This window comes from Lethenteron reissneri, chromosome 69, assembly GCF_015708825.2.
Source record: "Lethenteron reissneri isolate LAM-NWPU_2019-01 chromosome 69, ASM1570882v1, whole genome shotgun sequence".
Lineage (NCBI taxonomy): Eukaryota > Metazoa > Chordata > Hyperoartia > Petromyzontiformes > Petromyzontidae > Lethenteron > Lethenteron reissneri.
In genome coordinates, this window is record NC_083847.1 from 8,870,248 (window position 1) to 8,890,717 (window position 20,470).

Below are 20,470 nucleotides of genomic sequence, written 5' to 3' on the forward strand. Positions count from 1 at the left end.
TGTTGACCACCATCTCCCGGCCCCTCTCTCCTCCCTGAATCAGCACCGTCCATGGTGAGATCTGCCGTCTCACAATCCAGGGTCCTCGCCAGTAGGTGGTCAGCTTCCCCACCTGTCCAGCACCGACGCGGGGAGTGTACAGCCACACCTCGGAGCCCGCAGTGTAGAAGGGGGGCTCCATACGGGGTCGGGCGCCCTGCTCTTGCCGCTGGTGCGCGGCCTCTCCGTGCGGGCAGGCTCGGCCCCTGGCCCCTCGCAGGGTCTCCAGCAAGTACTCCACGGGGTGGCTCCCTTCCTCCCGTTGCGGCGGAGGAACACCGAACAGCAGATCTGCGGGCAGGCGAGACTCGCGACCAAACATCATTAGGAACGGGGTCTGTCCTGTAGAGGTGTGAACGGCGGTGGTGTAGGCGAACAGGGCATAGGGAAGGTGTTCGTCCCAGTCCTGTTGATTCGCGGCCGCCATGCGTTTAAGCTTCCCGGCCAGAGTCTGGTTCATCCTCTCTACCATCCCGTTCGCCTGGGGGTGATACGCCGTGGTTCGGTCCTTCTGGATCCCGAACTCTCGGCACAGCGCCTGAAATAGTTCGGCCTCGAATTCACTACCCTGGTCGGTAATGACTCGTTCGGGGATCCCGCACTTAAGTACGTAGTTTTCCACGAAGGCCCGGGCCACTACAAGGGCTGTTTTATCCGGGATAGCCACCGCCACGGGGTAGCGGGTGAAGTATTCCACCGCTACGAGAATATACCGGTTGCCCCGGTGGGATCGTGGAAAGGGCCCCTGCAGGTCGATTCCGACCAACTGATTCGTCCGACTGACTCGGAACGGCCTCAGGGGTACCTGGTACCTCGCCGGCTTTTGCCCACACTGCTGACAGGCCCGGCAGCCCTGCACCCAGGCGGCCACATCTTGTGCCAATTTGGGCCGGAGATACTGGCGACGCAGGGTCTCTCGAGTGCGTCGTTCCCCATCGTGGCCCCCGAGTGGGTGGTCATGCACCAGCCGTAGCAGCTGGGGTCGCACCTGGGCAGGAACACAGATGCACCCCGGCTGGCCGGCCTCGGTTAACTCCCGTACCACTCCGTTCTGCACACACAACCGGCCATACAAACCGCTCCAGGGTCCTGGTAGGGCGCTCTTTTCCTCCCGCAGTGCCGCCTCCACTGCCGCCAGATCCGGATCTCGCTGCTGGGTCTGTCTCAGCTGCTCGTCGTTTAGGCCCGGGAAGGCGCAGCCGACGTCCTCCTGGATCCGTCCAATCGGGTCCCGAGCCGCGGGTCCCGCGCTTGCCGGGCGGTCGACGGGATCCTCAGTGCCACCTGTGAGGGTTTCCGTGGCGCACACTGCACTCTCTCTCGCTGGGGGGGGGTCAGTGGCCGCGGCCTCTCGGGGGTCCGTTGCCTGCCGGCAGCGTCCCCCCGTGAAACACGGGCAGGCCTCCTCCGCCCTCGTCTCGGCGTACACCGTGGGTCGCCTCGACAAGGCGTCCGCGTTTGCATGCGTCCGGCCAGCCCGATACTCGATTTGCAGGTTGTACTCCTGCAACTGCGCCAACCACCGGGCCATCTGCCCCCGCGGCTCCTTGAATGTAAGAAGAAACTGCAGAGCATAATGGTCAGTGCGGACGTGACATCTCCTGCCGTACAAATACGGCCGGAACTGTTTGCATGCGAAAATCACGGCGTACAACTCTTGGCGGGTCACGCAATAGTTCAGCTCGGCCCCACTCAAGGTCCGGCTGGCGTACGCGATGACTCGTTCCGTTCCATCCTGTACCTGTGACAACACCGCGCCCAGCCCGCTGCTGCAGGCGTCGGTGTCCAAAATAAAATCGGTGGTAAAATCGGGGAAAGCGAGGGTGGGGGCGTGGGTGAGGTGATCTTTGAGAGTGGTGAAGGCCGTCTGGCAGGCCCCCGTCCACTGGTAGGGGTGCTTAGGGGAGGTGAGTTGGGTGAGAGGGCGTGCAATCTCGCTGAATCCCTTTACAAATCGACGATAATAGGTGGCGAGCCCCAAAAATGATCTGATCTCCGTCAGATTCCTTGGCCGTGGCCACTCCACTACGGCGCGTACCTTCTCCGGATCGGTGCGCACGCCTGCCTCGCTGACGCGATGCCCGAGGTACCCCACCTCGCGTTGTGCGATGTAACACTTACGTGGCTTGAGCTTGAGATGAGCCGCTCGCAGTCGCTGGAACACCTCGCGAAGCCTGGACCAATGCTCAGACAAAGATCTACTGAACACTATCACATCGTCCAAGTAAATCAGGCACTGTTCCCACTGCAAGCCCCGCATCACCAACTCCATCAACCGCTGGAACGTCGCGGGCGCGTTAGTGAGTCCGAACGGCAACACTCGAAACTCAAACAGGCCCATCGGGGTGGTGAATGCGGTTTTCGGCCGATCCTCCTCCGCCATCTCCACCTGCCAGTACCCGGACGCGAGATCGAGGGTGGAAAAATACCGCGCTCCTGCGAGACTGTCGAAGGTGTCGTCGATGCGGGGTATGGGGAAGGCATCGCCGAGCGTGACTGCATTTAGTTTACGGTAATCGACGCAGAACCGGGTTGACCCATCCTTTTTCGTTACTAGTACCACTGGGGCTGACCAGGGGCTCGCCGAGGGCTGAATTATGTTATCGCGAAGCATGTCCCCAACTGCCTCTTTGATTTGGGCGCGTTCGGGTGCGCCCACTCGGTACGCAGGGAGCTTGATGGGTCGGGCTGCACCGGTGTCAATTTGGTGCTTAACAAGATCGGTCCGACCCACGTCCGAGTCGTGTTCACTGAATACGTCGGCATACTCCCGCAGTAACTCGCGCAACCGATCGCCCTCTCCCTTAGGTAAATCCGCCCATGGTACATGTAACGCGTCGAGCAGGGGAACGACCTCGGCTCGGGGAGTCGGGCCGACTCGCCAGGCCAGGTCCTGCTCACCCTCAGGACGACCGGGGTCCTCAGCCCAGAGTGCGAACACCGAGTCGTTAGAGTGGCGTGCGTGCAGGGGGTGTACTGTGGCTATCGGGGTGCGCCGTCGCAGTATCGCTGGGGAATTGTGGGGGTTAAACATCCGCATAAACAATCGGTCCCCATCTGCGTTTACCAACGTGGCGGATCCCACAACCCCATACCGTTTTGCCAACTCCGGGTGAGGAGTTAGCATTACCTCCCCTGATGGTCGGAGCGCGGGGTCGGTGGGGGATGTTGCCACCGGCACCAGCATCTCGGTGAGCGGGCCGATGGTGACTGCCTTCGCCAGGATAGCGACCACAGGTGCAAAGCGGCGGCGCGTTGGTTCTCGTCCCAGGAACGGTATCCGCTCGCCGTTGCTCTCCATGGTGGCGCATCGCTGGCGGGGTTGCACGTTGAGTCCCAACCGTTCTAGGAGGTCGGTGCCTGCGATACACTCGTGACACAACGCACTCGACACGTAGAACTCCTGCGTGCACACCTGGCTGCCTATGCGGACCTCTAGGGTGGCTCTCCCCAGCAGCCCCATTCCGGCTCCGCTCGCCGTGTGCAGCGCGCGGTCCGGTGCCTGCAGGTGCCGCACGTCGACCCCGATCGCGCTGCAGTGCGCTGCGCTCACGAGCGAGGCCACCGCCCCCGTGTCCAGTAGGATGCGGGTACGCACTCCGTTTACCTCCCCTTCCACCAGCGACGTGGCCCCCGTGATCCCCGCCACCAGCTCCCGCAGCCAGTCGCCAGGAGTCACCGTTTCCGTGGGCGTTGTTGCTGGAACCTGTGTGGAGATCACTCGCTCGCCATTATTCTCATTATCGTCTATTTGTATCGGGACCGCGTCGATTGCACCCCTAGTTGGTCCGCTCTCTAGGGGGCGTTGGAGTTTAACCCCCGCGTCTGCCTAGCTCGGGTGATTTCAGGACAGTCCCTCACTAGATGCCCTCGGCGATCGCACATATAACATGCCCGGGGAGGGGGGGCGGCTCCGTAGCGGGTCCCCTGTCCGCTCCCTCTCCCAGTACGCAGTTGTCCCACATCGGACTCTAATTGGGACACCCTCCCGGCTAGTCCCCCTACTGTCGAGCGTAGTTCACCCATCTCAGACTGGAGGGTCTTCATATTTTTATTTGCGTCCTCGCGTACCTGGGTTACCCTCTCACCTACTTGGTTTACCTTGTTGTCTATCTGGGTTACCTGGCCGGAGACATCCTTTATACCCGTTTGTATACCGGCAACCCATCCCGGGGTTGTCTCGCGGGACACTGGAGGCTCTCTTTCCCGGCCCCTTACCGTCCTCGCGAGCTCCTGTTCCTCCTCCTCGTCTTCCGAGAGCAGGCTCGCAATGGCGCGCTCTCGTCCCAGCCCCCGGAGCTGCGCGCGTTCGCTGTGAATTCTTTCACACTTACGTGCGCGCTCGACAAGGGCGTTAAAGGGAAGACGTGGGCAGCTCATGTCTGGCTGCCACCACGCCGTGCGAGACAGGTACCGCTGGATTTTCTCGGCGGCCAGTTCCTCAATAACATCAGTTGCGTACCCCGGGCGTGCGATCTTTGTTAACTCACGCACATCCTCGGCGTAATCACGTAGATCTTCGCCAGGTTGGCGCCGGCGCGCCTCTAAGGCCGATTTTGCTTCCTCCTCGTCACGCGTGCCAAAACGCTGATCGAGTCGGCGCATCAGCTCCTCTAGCTGTGTCTGTGCGCTCGCGGGTAACGCTTCTACAAAATCGGCTGCCCGCCCATCAAGATTCATATTAAGTTGACGTACTGCCTGCGCGTCCGTCCATCCATTAATTTCCTTGGCCCCTAAGAGATTGCGGGCGAATGCCTTCCACGAAGGGGCCCCCCGGCCGGTAAATATTAGTCTTATTTTAGCGTGAGGTAACGCGGGGGTCCGTACCGCTTCCGACACCAATTTGTGAGGGTCGCTAGCCCCCGAGATCCCTCCCTCGATAATGCTAACGGCCGGGCTAGCATCATCAATCGCCCCCCCGCTGCTAAGCGAACCGCTGCTAAGTTCCTCACCCATGGTGTGGGAGCCGTCGCCCGAGGGTTCCACCCCACCGCGGGTCCGCGTAGCCGGCATGGTTAATTACGTACGCGCACACCCACACACACAGCTCCGTACGGCACTCACTCTTGCGCTTCTCTGCGCCGCGCTGGCCGCTCACGTTACAATCGCGCACCTGGGGTACGCCGATTTCGCACGACGAGAGCTTACGCATACACCGTACCACACGCGTTCACACTTATAACACGTAACGAGCACACGCAAGCGGGGCACACGCCGACACAACGACTAAAGTCGCCGCCGCCGTGCGCGCGAGATAAACCGTACAACAATGCGCAGCCGATTACGCTATGAGCGCGCACCTGGGGGACGCCGATTACGCACGCACGCCCACACACACGCCGCTCCGCGCACTCCAACTCAACTCACGTTATACTCGCGCACCTGTATCACACACGGAGTGAACACACGCGACACCCACTCTCGCACCGCTCTGCGCAGCGCTCCCCCGAGGCGAGCCGCAGCACCACAGAATCACTGCGTATCCACGCGCAACCCGCGCGCTCAGCTCCGCGCAGCGCTCACTCACGTGGCGAACCACTGTGCACACAGCGCACCCACACGCTCACACTGCACGACAAGATCACGCGAGACCACGCTTCGCTATTAATGATTTATTACCTGATAACTAATGTTGAATTAGTGAGTCGACGAGGCTGGCCTATTCCACTAAACCGGCACCTATTCCCTATTTATCGGCTATGATTCTAATTCACCTTCTTACTCACTGTTAAGTGTCCACGGCGGTCCGCTGATCCTTGTGTTAACCGCGTGCCTCGGTGCGTCGCACGGACGTCCGGGTCGCTGGCTCGAGCTGCGTCTGGTCGCCTGGCGCTGGAGTAAGAGAGCGATTTCCCCTCTGCGCTCCTCTATTTATCCTCCCTACCTCCAAAGGGGATGTTGCGCTGAACAATGGGCTCGTGCACCCCAAGCCCGCGCACGGCAGTCCCCAGGCGCTGTTGATATGCTAATCAGTGTGCTGCGTGCAAGGCGTAAATCCTAATTACTCCCTTACCCTTCCTAACAATGGGGCTTGCGCGCTCAAGCGCAATTATCCCAACCCTCCATGACTATGCGCAACAGCCCCTGTGACCCCGCTATTCATGCTGTCCCGTGCCTCCCCTGCTTGCCCCGTCGACTCGTGGGGGTGTGTGTGGGGGGAAATGCGCCTCAACCGCGGTGGCCGAATGCCCCACGCCGCGACCACACCATATTAAGGCCGGCAGCAGCGCCGCGGTACCACGTAGCACGGGGGAGGTCATCCAATTCCCTGATCGCCGGAAACCGTGAGAATTAATCCCGATAAGGGTCTCTCGGATAAAAACCGGTCGATCAGGTAACCTTCCCTTCCAGCTCTATGGGGGGGGGGGGGGGGGGGGGTGCGTGCAGGTGTGTGCTTATGTGGGGCGGGTGATTGGGGGCAGTGCGGTGGGGGAAGCCGGGCGGCTCCCTGGCTCGGCAGAGCGGCCCCGTCGCTGTGGCACCACAATTGTGATGCTCCGTTTTATAAACACATTCACACACACACGGATATTCACACACACACGGATATTTACACACACACACGGATAGTCACACACACACGGACTAACACAGATTCACACACACACGGATATTCACACACACGGACCAGCACAGATTCACACACACAGGGATATTCACACACACACACGGACCCACACAGATTCACACACACACGGATATTCACTCACACACACGGATATTCACACACAGACGGATATTCACTCACACACACGGATATTCACACACACACGGATATTCACACACACACACGAACCCACACGGATTCACACACGGACCCACACACATCCATACAAAACAAGGCAAAGATCCCCTTATAGCCTTCACAGACTGTGGGGGCAAGTGCCGTCAGCGAGCACCTCTGAAGGCCAGCACATGAAGGGGTGGGTGACCAGCACCCCGCCGCCTTTGTCTCCCCAGTGGCGATGTCTACACACCACGCGATGTAGTTAATTTTAGGCTGAGTCGATCTAGGGGAGGAGGCCCAGGATCGATTCAGATGATTGTCCACTGGGCGTTGGCCGTGAACGGGAATCAAACCCGGGTCGCCAGGTTCGTAGCGCAGCGCGCTAACCTCTACACTACCGTTCCCCACACGCACACACACAACAAAGACGCACACATCCCCACACACACACACAGCTCTACATGGACTGACATCCCCCCCCCCCCCCCAAGTGCTCAGAGTGAGTAGCAGCTATGAAGGGCGGCATTGTGTCACACGAGGGGGTGGGTGGGTGGGTGGTCAGCACCGCTGTCTCCACAGTGCTGATGTTTACACTCTACATCAAGTACTCATTTGAGGCGGAGTCGACTGAAGGGAAAGCTCAAAACCAGTTCAGATATTCGCTACAGATGGTAGCCGTGAGCGGGAATGGAACTCGGAGCGTAATTCGCTAACCGCTGCGCCACCGCTCTCCAAACGAGACTCGCGGCCCTTCCCCATCCCCCCACGCAGGCCCCCGAACCCCGCCCCTCGGCATGGGAATGTGGAATTTCACGCAGTGGAGCGCGAGATGGCGATGGGCAAAGAGGAGGCAGTGGGGGGGGGGGAGACTGAGAGAGAGAGTGACAGAGGGAGAGAGACTGAAAAAAAACAGAGAGAGTTGGGATGATAGCCGTAATTTAATCAGCATTATTGACTTTGCGTGGTTTAAATGGAGCTTAGAAATATAATTTGCATAAATTGTGGTTTAAATGTATGTGCGCGCAAGGTAGTTGAGTCTAAAATGAAAGTTACAATTTTATATTCATATGGCTTGGTAATGAATGCATACTTTTACATGAAATATGATGTCACTTTGTCATTGGAAATAAAATGTCTCGTGACCAAAAAAAGAGAAAGACTGAGGGAGAGAGGCTGAGGCGGAGAGGCTGAGGGGGAGAGGCTGATGGGGAGAGGCTGAGGGAGAGAGGTGACGGGGAGAGGTGAGGGGGAGAGGCTGAGGGGGAGAGGTGAGGGGGAGAGGCTGAGGGGGAGAGGCTGAGGGAGAGAGGTGAGAGGTGAGGGGGAGAGGTGAGGGGGAGAGGTGAGGGGGAGAGGCTGAGGGGGAGAGGTGAGAGGTGAGGGGGAGAGGTGAGGGGGAGAGGCTGAGGGGGAGAGGCTGAGGGAGAGGAGGGAGAGGTGAGAGGTGAGGGGGAGAGGTGAGGGGGAGAGGTGAGGGGGAGAGGCTGAGGGGGAGAGGTGAGGGGGAGAGGCTGAAGGTGAGGGGGAGAGGCTGAGAGGTGAGGGGGAGAGGTGAGGGGGAGAGGCTGAGGGGGAGATGCTGAGGGGGAGAGGCTGAGGGAGAGAGGCCGAGGGGGAGAGGCCGAGGGGGAGAGGCTGAGGGGGAGAGGTGAGGGGGAGAGGTGAGGGGGAGAGGCTGAGGGGGAGAGGTGAGGGGGAGGGGCTGAGGGGGAGGGGCTGAGGGGGAGAGGCTGAGGGGGAGAGACTGAGGGGGAGAGACTGAGAGGGAGAGGTGAGGGGGAGAGGCTGAGGGGGAGAGGCTGAGGGGGAGAGGCTGAGGGAGAGAGGCTGAGGGAGAGAGACTGAGGGATGCTGTGGCACCGACTCTTCTCCCTGCACCCCCCATGAGCCTCGTCAAAGCGCTTCAGAAGCGAGTCCTCGACTTCTTCTGGTCGGGCGGAGGACACCGGGTCGCCGCTGGGGTCCTGGCCCTGCCACTGGACGAGGGCGGTCACGGGCTGGTGTGCGTGCGGAGTCAGCTGGCCACCTTCCGACTGCAGGCCGCTCAAAAGTTCCTGCACGCTGTCCCTGCACCAGCCTGGAGTGTCACGGCCTCCTTCCTCCTGAAACAGCTGGGGGGTCTGCAGTGCTCCAAACAACTATTCTACATGGACCTGCAGGGCCTCCCACTGAGACAGCTGCTACCTTTCTACAGGAGCGTCCTGCAGACGTGGAAGCTCCCTCGCCGTCAGGAGGCTGAACCAGCCGCGATCGGTCGAGGATCTGGTCTTCGAACCGATCCTCAGGAACCCACAGACAAAGCTGCCATCCACCACCGCCTCCCCCGGCATGGAGAGGCGCCTCGCCAATGCGCGGTTCACCAGGATGGGAGATCTCGTGGAGCCTGGAACACGGGGCCGGTGGCTCGGACCAGTAGATATGGCCGCAAAGACAGGGCTGCAGTCGCTCCGGATAGCTGTCCCGGATCCTGGCCGAAGCCAAGGGGGCCTTCTCAGCGGCAGCGGGGAGAACGCCCCCCATCGGCATTGTGGATGACGAGGCCTATCTCGGTACCCCCTCCACCGGAGCTCTCCGTCGTGCCGCTGCATCGCCAATGCCGACAAACGAAGGCAGATCACAACCTGTGCCGGCTGGAAGACCTACCGGAGGTGGCCTTCGCAAATGTAAATTGGAAGATGCTCTACTCCTACATGGTCCGGTTTCACCAACAGGACACCCTGAGGAGCCACAAGGACCATGCCTGGAGGAAAGCCCTGCTCTGCATCTCTCCGGAGAGACCTCGCTGAAGGCAACTCTACTCCAGCCCGACATACAACCGCATCGGCGACCTCAGCTGGAGCATCGCCCACGGCACCGTCGCCACCAACGCCTTCCTAGCGCGCTTCACCGACACGTCCCCGGAGTGCCGGTTCTGCGGTAAAGTGGAGACGGTGGCGCACCAATACCTGGAGTGCAGGAGCCTGGACTCACTGTTCAAGGTCCTGAGAAACATCCTCCTAAAGGTCAGCCTCCACTTCTCCCCGACAGTCCTCATCTTTGGATACCCAAAGAGCGATGGATCCCAACATCTTCAGGGGCTGGTCAACGTGCTCGTCGGCTACGCCAAGCTCGCCGTATACAGAGCAAGGAAGGTGGCCGTGGGGGGGAAACGTCCAGCCAGCAGCCTGCGCATCTTCCACGCTCTGGTCGGAGCCAGGGTGTGGCTGGAGTTCCGCCATGCGCGGCTGACCCAAGCCGTGCCGGCCTTCAAGGAGCAGTGGGCACTAGAGGAGGCCGTGTGCTCGGTGGCAGAAGACGGAGAGCTCTGCATCCAGATATTAGCTACCCGTCGGAGGCCGTTGGACTGCGAGAAGGACTGCGTGCAGATGCAGCACTTGTCGTAAAAAGAGAGCGAGAGGGGGTAAAGAGAGAGGGGGGCATAGAGGGGGGGGCGGTTTACATAAAGCAAAGCATAAAAAAACGAAATGATGAACGAGGCAAAGTGCCGACTACACCGAGCATCTTCTTATTTCCTCTGATCGTAAAAAAAGGGAGAGAGACTGAGAGGGAGATGCTGAGAGGGAGAGGGTGGCCGCGGGGTCGTGAGGCCGGGATGAGTGAGCGACCACATGGGGGTGGCTGGGTGGTGGTGGGGGTGGCTGGGTGGTGGTGGAGGGGGGGCTACATTCCTCACGGCCCCTGTGAGCCGCGGGCGTCCGAGGCAACTCCACGGGAACCAGCCGCGTCAGGAGCTCCCCCCCCCCCCCTCGGCACCTGCCACAGATTGTCCAATCAGAAGATTCCCGGGTTTGATATTCCAGAAGAACACAACTTTGATCTTCCGGAAGATTCCAGATTTGTCTTCCAGAAGATCCCAGATTTGTTCTTCCAGAAGATTCCAGATTTGTCTTCCAGAAGATTTCAGATTTGTCTTCCAGAAGATCCCAGATTTGATCTTCAACGAAACTCGTGGTTTAACACGTAGGAAGCTTTTGCGATCAATATTATCCATACTAGAGGTTTTTGTTTTCAGGTTAGATCGTTAAACCCGCCACCACTCGACACCGCCAATTAGTAAGGTTGTCACGTCAACAAAGCGTGGACATTAGTTACTAGTTCAGCACTCACCGGATGTGTGTTGGAGAGTAAACCCACTTCAACGTTTACAAATCGAGTACCGTGACGTTTAATCGGCAATTACAACCAGCATCATCAGGCCACAGCCAGATGCTCACGGTCCACTCTAAACCGCATCCACTACAAACCTTGGCAGTAGATGCCGATGCACAAATGGAAATGTGAAAAATAAACCTCTCCTGTGTGGTGCGACTGTGGCCATTCAGAACAGAGTGGACACCAACTTATAACCACGCAGCCACAAGGAAGAATAATAATGAATTGTGTGCTTATTAAACCCGGGGAGAAACGCACTATTTTTATGAGGGTCCTGCACACATTGGGTTTTTGTATGTTGAACTTATTTCGCACCATACATATCAAACCGTGCTAATAGGAGGTGCGGGCAAAGGACAACAAACTAAACACAAGCAGTTTTCAAGAAATTCGTTTTCAATGTAGATGATTTAAAAGTGGCTTCCTAATATCCAATTAATGATCAGTGTGGGAATAAACTCTATACCCATACAGTTGAAAACAGATGGAGATTAGTCAACACTTTGTTGCACTGCCTTCTCCCTGCGAGGCAGGTTATGGCACTTCTACATTTAAACGGACAGATACCGCTACCGAGATGGATCCCGCACTGAATGTCAAAACCAGTCCTTCCTTGCCTACACACATCTGGAAGTTCGACATCATCGCTTCAAACGGGCCCTGACTCTGCTGATGAGACGCTGGATGTATTTGGCTTAAAGTAGTTGGCTGCTATAAATGTCCACATGATGAGTCCACTTCGTTGAGCGATCATTTGTGGCCAGGTGGCTTCTGAAAAAGGAATCTTTAGAGCAGATCGGTGGGCCTTACCTGGTCCAATAAAAATATAGATCTTTAATAGTTTGTCGAAACCTGTCCACGGTTTTGCGAGTCTTGAACCAATGCTGCTGAAATAGTCAAATCTCAGAAGACCGTGTGGCTAATGGAATGTGTACAAGCACATATATTTATGTTTTAGGGGCCGTCCATAATTACGTCACGTACCTATAGGGGGGGGGGGGTCAGACATTTATGACGATGTGTGACGAGGAGGAGGGGGGGTTTAGAAATGTGACATCACATCAAAATGCGCAACTTTAAATAAATATAGAATTGTTATAACAACACTAATTCAATCTTGATTTGAAGCTTTTGTGACTGCAGGAATCAATACTCTTTGGTTCTTTCGGTAATGTCACGCAGATATAAAATAAATCACGACGTTTCGGGTGCTTGTGTTGCGCCCGAAACGTCGTGACAACACTAATTGTTATAACAACACTCCTACAACATCAGAGTGCAGCGCCACATTAAATACGCACTACAATGACAACAGTTTAAAGCGATTTGAAGCGTGTTTTATTTCCAAAATGGAAATATGGTTTTGCGGGAGGGGGGCAGAGCTTTGTGACGTCATATTTGAGAGGGGGTCTGACTTTTTGTGACGCCGTGTGACGAGGGGGGGGGGGGGGGTCAAAAATCGTCCAAAATCGCGTGACGTCGTTCATGGACAGGCCCCTTATGCAGAGGGACTGATGTGTGAAGGAGGCAAATGGCGTATTCGACTTCGTGTCGAGTCTCCATAATAATGGACATCGTGTTCTGCAGCGATAGCCATTTCCCATTCAATTGTCACCTGAGGAAGCGCTTTTCCACAGACCAGGTGGATGTACCCACGTTACACCCCACCACACGTAGTGTGACTTGCCAGTTGACCCATTATCACCACTGCCGAGTGGGAAGAGGCGGTGGATGTGTAAGGTGAATGGGTGAATAGGTGAGTGGGGCATTTCAGAAACTTGCTGCCAATGCTTCAACTTCCACGCTCTGCTGCTTGCCCGTGTGACGTCACTGCGCCCTTGGGCGGACCCCACGTGAGGGAGTGGAGTGCGGCACATTCCAGGGCTCCCGTGGCCTCAGCCACAACACGGGGGGGGGGGGGGGGGGTGCGGGAGCCCTGCCACCATTTGCTGCCTAAAAAAATTGGTAATAGCAGACATCGCTCGGTCCATAAGCCCAGAAATTCAGCCCACCGGTCACTCGGTGCTTGCATGAAATATCTCGACACAGTGGCTAGGAGATGTTAACTACCTCACCAGGAATACAGAAGCTCGTTGGGTTCCATCCCGACCCTGCCGCCTGCTGTATATATAGAAGTTGAAACGTGTGTTTAGAGTATTTCGCAATACATTTCTACGTGATAAGCCACTTCGTTGAGCTATCATTTGTGGCCAGGTCTCTTCTGAAAAAGAGCGACATACTGTAGCTCAGTGTGTATTACCTTGTAAAATAAAATAAAATGTTTAGAAAACATTTTCACTCCGGTAAACTTCTTACATTTACAATCCGCGTCCGTTGCAACATCACGTGACACATCTCCTTCGTCACTGCATTTGTTCCCCCAGGCACAGTCGAGCCACGCAGGGAGGTGAGGAACGAGGAGCAGGAGAGATCCCCGCGGATCAGGTGCAGTCGCAATTCCCCTCCTCCCACAGCGAGAGCCGGGTTCTGATGAGGCCCACGTTTCCACTGCCACTGGGAGCCGTGCTAAAGCCGGGTCCTGACAAGGGCCACGTTTCCACTGCCAAAGTGAGCCGTACTTGACCGGCCCAGTAACCAGGACTGGCCCAGGAGCAGCCCCAGTGCCACGGGTCCCCAGGCACGGAGAAGGGGCTGAGAGATGGTCACACAGCGGGATCCACTGCCGCGTATACACATTGGTCACATTACGCGATAGGGTCGTCGCTTCTCGTGCCGAGTGCAGCCGTGAACGCGAGCCCAGATGTGAACTTGGGTAACCTGAGTATGGTCAACCCATATATTGCCCAGGAGCCCAGCGCCAGACTGGCTCTTGGTGCCACGGCGGCTAGGTGTTAACTCCCTCGATTGGTTATGCAGGTCGTGGGTTCGATCCCGACCCTGATGCCTGCTCCTCTATATTTGGAGTTGGCATGTTTTCCCCTGTGGCTGTGTGGATTTTCCTCTGGGTCCTCCGTTATTTTCCTTCCACATTTAGAAACCTGCGTTTAGAGTATTTGGTTGCTATAAATTTACACGTTATGATAAGGCGCTTGAGTCATCATTTGTGGCCAGGAGCGACAGTAGCCCTTCGGTTAATGGCAACATCGGTTCACCGTTTTTGTGGTTAACATTTCGCCTCCCATAGGACCCATGGTTTCGACTAACGTTAACATTCCGACTAACGCTATGTTCACATAATGCACGCGGGCGTCAATTTCGGCCAATTCGAGCGCTCGCAAGTGGGATTGAGCCATGCCCTCAGCCAATCAGCGATGCCGATTTATGAGCGGTTAAGATCGCGACTGGCTTTGTTAACAGTGGAAACAGGCCGTTCGTTCATTTCTCAAACCGCTTGTCCTGGTGAGGGTTGTGGCGGCAGCGTGTCAACTAGGGCGGTCCAGACCTCCCTTTCCTTGGCGACAGACTCTAGCTCTTCCTGGGGAATTCCCAGGCATTCCCAGGCCAGCCGAGCGACATAGTCCCGCCAGCGTGTCCTAGGCCGGCCCGGGGGTCTTCCCCCAGTGGGACATGCTCGGTAGAATTCCAGGGGCAGTCTACCAGGGAGCATCCTTACCAGGCGCCCGAACCACCTCAACTAGTTGCTTTCGATCTGGAGGAGCGGCTCAACTCTGAGGCTCTCACAGATCACCGAGCTCCTCACCCAATAACGGTGAACCCGGCAACCCTGCGGAGAAACCTAATTTTAGCCACTTGTACCCATGATCTCATCCTTTCGGTCATTACCCAAAGCTCATGACCACAGGTGAGGGTGGGAACATAGATCGACCTCCAGACGCAGTGATTTGTACTTATTTTTCAATTAACAGTTATATCGGTTAACACTAGTTTTCGTGGATTGACCACGTTAATCGAGGGACTAGCTTAGTGGCCTTACCTGGTAAAATAAAAAGTTTAGGTTTTAATTTAGTTGCCCGGGCACAGCACACACAGAATAAGCCCATGGTACAAGGGCATAGCTCTCGCGTAAAAGGCCCTGGGAGAGTGGCCGTAGTGACATCAGCATCAATCGGTCTGCTGGGGCCCAACATTTGCTTTGTCTCTTTGCATGGTCGCACCCTAGAGGCAATTATTAATCACGGGTCCTCTTGCCCTACTCACATGTCATTACGCTCATGGTCTCGAACGTTTAACGCTGTAGGGGCTCACCCATCTGCCGCAAAATGTAGCCACTACAGCTCCCGAAATCGTATGGTAGTTGTCAAGGGGGTCATTAACTCATAGCTTTGGTCACCAGGGAGAGGGAGGAGAGGGCAAGGCACCCCCTGCCACGACGCTCGTTGCACTACTGCCCTGGATGCACGATGGCCAGTCTACACCAGGGCAGGTCCACAGATGTGTGAAAGCAGGGCCTGGTGAACTCCACCCAAGGCGAGTTGCATTAGAACCAGCAGATGGGTGGGCTCAGCGCTAGGCCGAGTCAGGCACCGGAGTAGCTAGCCCAAGCCTAAGCTGACAATCAAGTTGTGTTGTTGCCCGCGCACGTCACAAGAGCCACCAGGGGCGTGCAGAAGCTTAAGAGCGCCCGACAGCCTTGGATCAGTTACGCCAAAAATGTAACCAAGCGACAGGCCACATTGTATTTATATTCCTGTTAGAAAGTTCAAACCAGGGAATCGTGCGACAAGAGAACACATCAGCGTGTGAACTGCTGCAGCGTGTTCAATGTCATCATTGGCGAGATAAAAGTGGACTAGCACGGAGCGCGGGCCATAGGTTTCACCATGGTGAGCAGCAGAGCTCTCCCTTCTCACTCTCCGTGGAGTCCTCACCATGGCTCTGTGCACGCAGGCGCAGTCCGGGGAGATTCTCTACTCCGAGCTGCAGCACGGAGGACCTGGGGCAGCGGCAGCAGCTTCAGCAGCCAGGCCAAGAATGCCCGCAGTGGAGGACAGCTCAGTGGTGTATGCACGCATCCGCGTGTAGCGGCGGAGAGATGCGGACCTCGCACAAACCCGACTGACCTTCACAAGTAGACCAACTCCCTCCACAAGTAGACCACTGCTCTCTCCACTGACCTCCAAGTGCAGACCACCGCTCCCTCCACCAACCTCCACGTGCAGACCACCGCTCTCGCCACTGATCTCCACAAGACCACTTCCTCCACTAACCTCCACGAGACCAATGCTTCCTCCACTAACCACTGTCTTCAGTAGGAATGATGTACACACCCGCCTCTCTAGTTATAATTGCTCACACGGGGTGTGCAATTGTTCAATCAACAATGCTTATGCTATTAAGGATCATTGCCTGAAAGGTGCCGCTTATAATCTTTCCCGTTTAGGTTACACACGGTGCCATTATTGACACGGAACGTGTCAAGTTGTGGTGTTGTTTGTACCTGTGCACCGCTACCAATGCCTTATGAACAGACAACCCATTCCACCCATCCTGGAATTGCCTTGTGTTCATGTGGCAGGGTTTTGTTTGTCCCAGAATCTGTTGGAACTGCGTTGACCTGCATTGCTGTGCATCGCTGTTCGTATTGTACCAAGGTTGCCCAAGATATCTGCTTCTGTGCCACAAGCAGTGCCCCCTGTAAACACAGACACTCGTGCGTCTTGCTTGAAACACACGAGGAATGCATCTCGGCTTGGTCTGTGGAAAAGCTGGCAACCCTATCACACAGGATTCCCATTAAAAGCTCCCAGAGCAAAAATGTATTCCATTGGTCCTGTGATGAGGCTTGGCTTACAACCAGACACACGAGCGCATGCAAGTACGTATGTCGAACTTCTTTCACACCATACAGTCATCCATCAAGTGTACATCCACGGGCTCCAGCTGTACGCTTACCAACTGTGGCGAAATGTTAACTCCCTCGCCTGATATACAGGTGGTGGGTTTGATCCCGACCCTGACGCCTGTATATTTGTAGTTTTCATGTTCTCCCCGTGGTCACGAGGATTTTTCTCCGGGTCCTACGGGTTTTCCCTCCACATTTACAAACGAGCGATTTAGAGAGTGTGCCTTTTGGCATCTGGTCCAACACCATGTGAGACGAGGCTCTAAGGAAATCTGTCTCGGGTGTGGACCAATCAACTTCAAGGACAGTGCATACATATCAAGTTGTTTTTTGTTTGCATTATGACTGCAGGTATTGTGGTCTATGCAAACATGACTCCTTGTAAAAAAAAGGTGTCAGTTTTGTTGCCAGATAGAAGGGTAAAAAACCAATTATCATATTTTTTACTGGCAAATGAGGTTCCAATGGCGTTTTAGAGTATTTGGCTGCTATAAATTTCCACATAAGCCACTTCGTTGAGTGATCATTCGTGGCTAGGACACTTCTGAAAAAGAGCTACATAGCTCAGTGGGCCTTACCTGGTAAAATAAAAATGGTTTATAGTTTACATTTTCGGATTCCAACTTAATATCAGGAATAGACGTGTTTCAGCAAAGTTGAAGCACTTCTGAAAGAATATTTTCCAATACTGCTGCTGCTGCATGTTCTTCCTTGTGTAGTGACTAACACGGAGATGATAAGACTTGGAGGCACTTCTTTAATTAACAAGCACCGTCAGGGGTTAACACTTTTAATATTTAGTCCGTCTATTATCGGCGACACCGCTTAGTAGAACAGTTGGTAAGCTGTCTGACTGGCGGCGCCCCGAGATGGTAACGAAGATGAGAATGGTGAAAACTACGAGAATGATGAACACGACGAGAAGAACAGTGACGATAGACTTCAGCAGGACGACGGGGATCCAACTCCTAACAACAGCCCCAAGGTCCCCCACAGGGGCCCCTCTTATACGGTCATCGTGGCCTCCCTCAGCCTCGGCCACTCCCCCTTTCTAAAACCTACTAGCGGGTTCCTGGTGGGCCCCTTCTGTGACATTTCCCCTAGATCCTACTATCGTGTATATCCTGGCCTGCTGACGTCAGAAGTGCCGTATACCGCAGATCCCCTATGCCACTACATCATCCCCCCCCCCCCCCAATGAAAAAAAAAACAGCCGTCTCATCTGACAATAATACATACGAAGAGGGGAAACTCGCAACAATGTGCTAATGCAATTTACCTAACAGGGAGGGTTAAAGTTCGGGAACTTTTAACTATGAAGCCGAACCCCAAGGAAGTGAACAATTTCTGACATCCGTCGGCTTGCCGCAGCCCACGGGCACCGGGAAGGACCCCAGATCAACCAGTAGTCACAGTCCGGCTCGTGTCTGTGGCTACCCAGCCAGACGGCGTCGGAACTCAATTGAATGACAGGACAGGGAGCGGTTCATCGGAACGAAGTCACCGGGCCCTCATCTGGAATGGGAATTTTCGTACTGGGGACCGCTGGGACACTATACAAACGGCCTGCGGCCCCTCCCGGGAAGAAGATGGCAACCGATCCCCCACACCCGGTCCATCCCTCGGAGGTGCCGTCGGTGGGTCTCCGGGCATCAGGCGCTGAGATCCTGTGAGGCTGAGGAAGCGGATGTCGGTGGGTCGAAGGAAGTCGAAGGAGAGGAGGGCGATCCGGTGCTGTTCTGGCATCCCCTGGCGATGTGACCCAGCTGGCCGCATTTGAAGCAGGCGGACGTGGACCTCCACGCTGGAAGGGGGTCCCCCTCCCCCTCTCCCGCCGCTCCCCCTCCGGTTGTCGACCCTCGACTCTCCTCCCGCGTGGGCCTTGGACGAACGACGTGCAGGCCCGCTCCGGCTCTAGTGGCGCAGGCTCCGACGCGTCCTCCGGGACCCCCCGCAAAAGCAGCTACCCCGGGCTGCCGCTGAAAGTTGATGTGCGCCTCGAAGCAGCGGGGCCACCTTTAGGGACGACAGGTCGTCCTCCTCTGTGACGGGGAGAGTGACGCCCAATTCCTGGACCAGCGACAGCAATCTCTCCAATGCTAGGGAATCCAGCGGTCTGCTCCAAGCGCTGGTACGCCATGTGGCCTAAGGCCAGCAGCGCGCTCTGCGGAAGGCGAGAGGCGTCAAGGCCTCCCTCCACAGCACGACCCTGCGGCACGCGTTGGATGGCGGGTCAAAAATGGCGACCGTTTGCGCGCATGCCCGGTCCGACTCGGGGGTGGCCTCGAACGCCACCAAGGAGTCGTCATCTCGCGCCATGGGCAGGGCCCGCAGAGCCTCCGCGTCGGACCACCCGACCAAGGTGCAAGCAGCTTTGATGCGGCACCAAAACGCCGTCCAGTCGCCTTCCGCGGCGACAAACTCGCGGACGGGAGGCAGGCACTTTCGTTGGGACAGCGCCCCCGTAGAAGCCGCCGATGGCGAGTCAAATTTGGTGGGAACAATTTCGCGTTCGGACAAAAAAATTGGCGGCCGCTGATTGGTACTTAATGGGCACGACATGGGATTGGTTAGAGGCACGGAATTTGAAGGGACTGGAGGAGAAATACCAATGGAAAGAGCGGGAAAGTGGAAGGCGATTGGCTGGAAGGAAAGTTGGTCAAGGAACCTTCGAGAAAAGGGGCTTGAGGGATATATACGAGAGGGAAGTGGTAGACCTCAGGACACTTGGAGAAAAGGGAATCTTTGAAGATGCGCGTGTCTCGTGCCTGAAGAAATAAAGTCCGACTGTTTAAGACTGTCTGGTGTCACTACACATGGAAGGGTAGCTTCTTATGCACGTGATCCACCAACCCTCGCCGCTGTCTCTACAGCGTGGGATGTCAGGCAGCCACGTGCGTAGCCACTACCACCATCGCCGCCCCGGCGGTGATCCTGTCTATGCTGAGCCAGAGCAGATATCAGAACCACACAAGGTGGAAAAACTTTCAAATTCATTTACACAGCTAATAGGAGTGAATAACTTGATGTAACCCCACTATATCACAAGAGAGTCATCATGGAAGTTACTGCTGCTGGCCACACGATGAGATTAAAAAGCACTTCATGCCACCTCCCATGGTAACGACAAGTGCAATGTCTGGCCTGGAGCTCGTCGACGAATTTGGTGGGAGAGAAGAAACAGGACGAGGTCTGTGATGGCGAGAGAGCCGTGAAAGAAAAGAGTGCAGTAGTCCCTCTTAACGTTGTTAATGCCGAAATAACTGTTAAACCGAATGTAGGAATTACATGTTAAAAGCATTAATCCGTTCCAAGACGATTGGAAGTTTAACTTTTTCACCCTAAAAACATAGTTTATTGTAACATTGAAACACTCAATATTTCTAAAAACATTAATGCACCTGCATAACATAAACATAGCGTTCATCACATTTGTAATGTTCGTCGAAACCACGGGAGTCCCTATTCACACCATACGTAGTCAACCGATGTCATTTAACCGGGGGAGACTACTACAGTTCAGTGTTGAGCCGCACTTCAAGCGGGGAAGGTGTGGTCGACCGGTGGGAGCGAATTAAAAGTGTGAGAAGAGAAGAGGATGAGAGTGGAGGAGAGAGAAGAAGAGAAGAGAGGAAGAGAACAGGAGAAGAAAAGGAGATGAGAGAGGAGAGAGGTAGAGAGAGAGGGGGAGAGGATCCCTCGCGTCCAGCGTTGGTCTGCAGATTCATAAATCCCAACCTCGTCCGGCGGGACCTGCACACTCCAAATCACTGCCAATGCCGAGGCCA

General features: G+C 55.9%; 1 protein-coding gene across 1 annotated transcript in view; it reads left to right on the forward strand.

Moving 5' to 3' along the window:
• The window catches only part of PILRB (paired immunoglobin like type 2 receptor beta), a 39,248-nt gene extending 22,649 nt beyond the window's left edge, over positions 1-16,599 (forward strand). Inside the window, exons 4-5 of the mRNA XM_061579342.1 lie at positions 13,303-13,363; positions 15,728-16,599. Of these exons, the coding sequence (XP_061435326.1) occupies positions 13,303-13,363; positions 15,728-15,899 (233 nt within the window). The 3' untranslated portion in view covers positions 15,900-16,599. The remainder of the gene's footprint in view (positions 1-13,302; positions 13,364-15,727) is intronic.
• Positions 16,600-20,470: the final 3,871 nt, after the last annotated feature.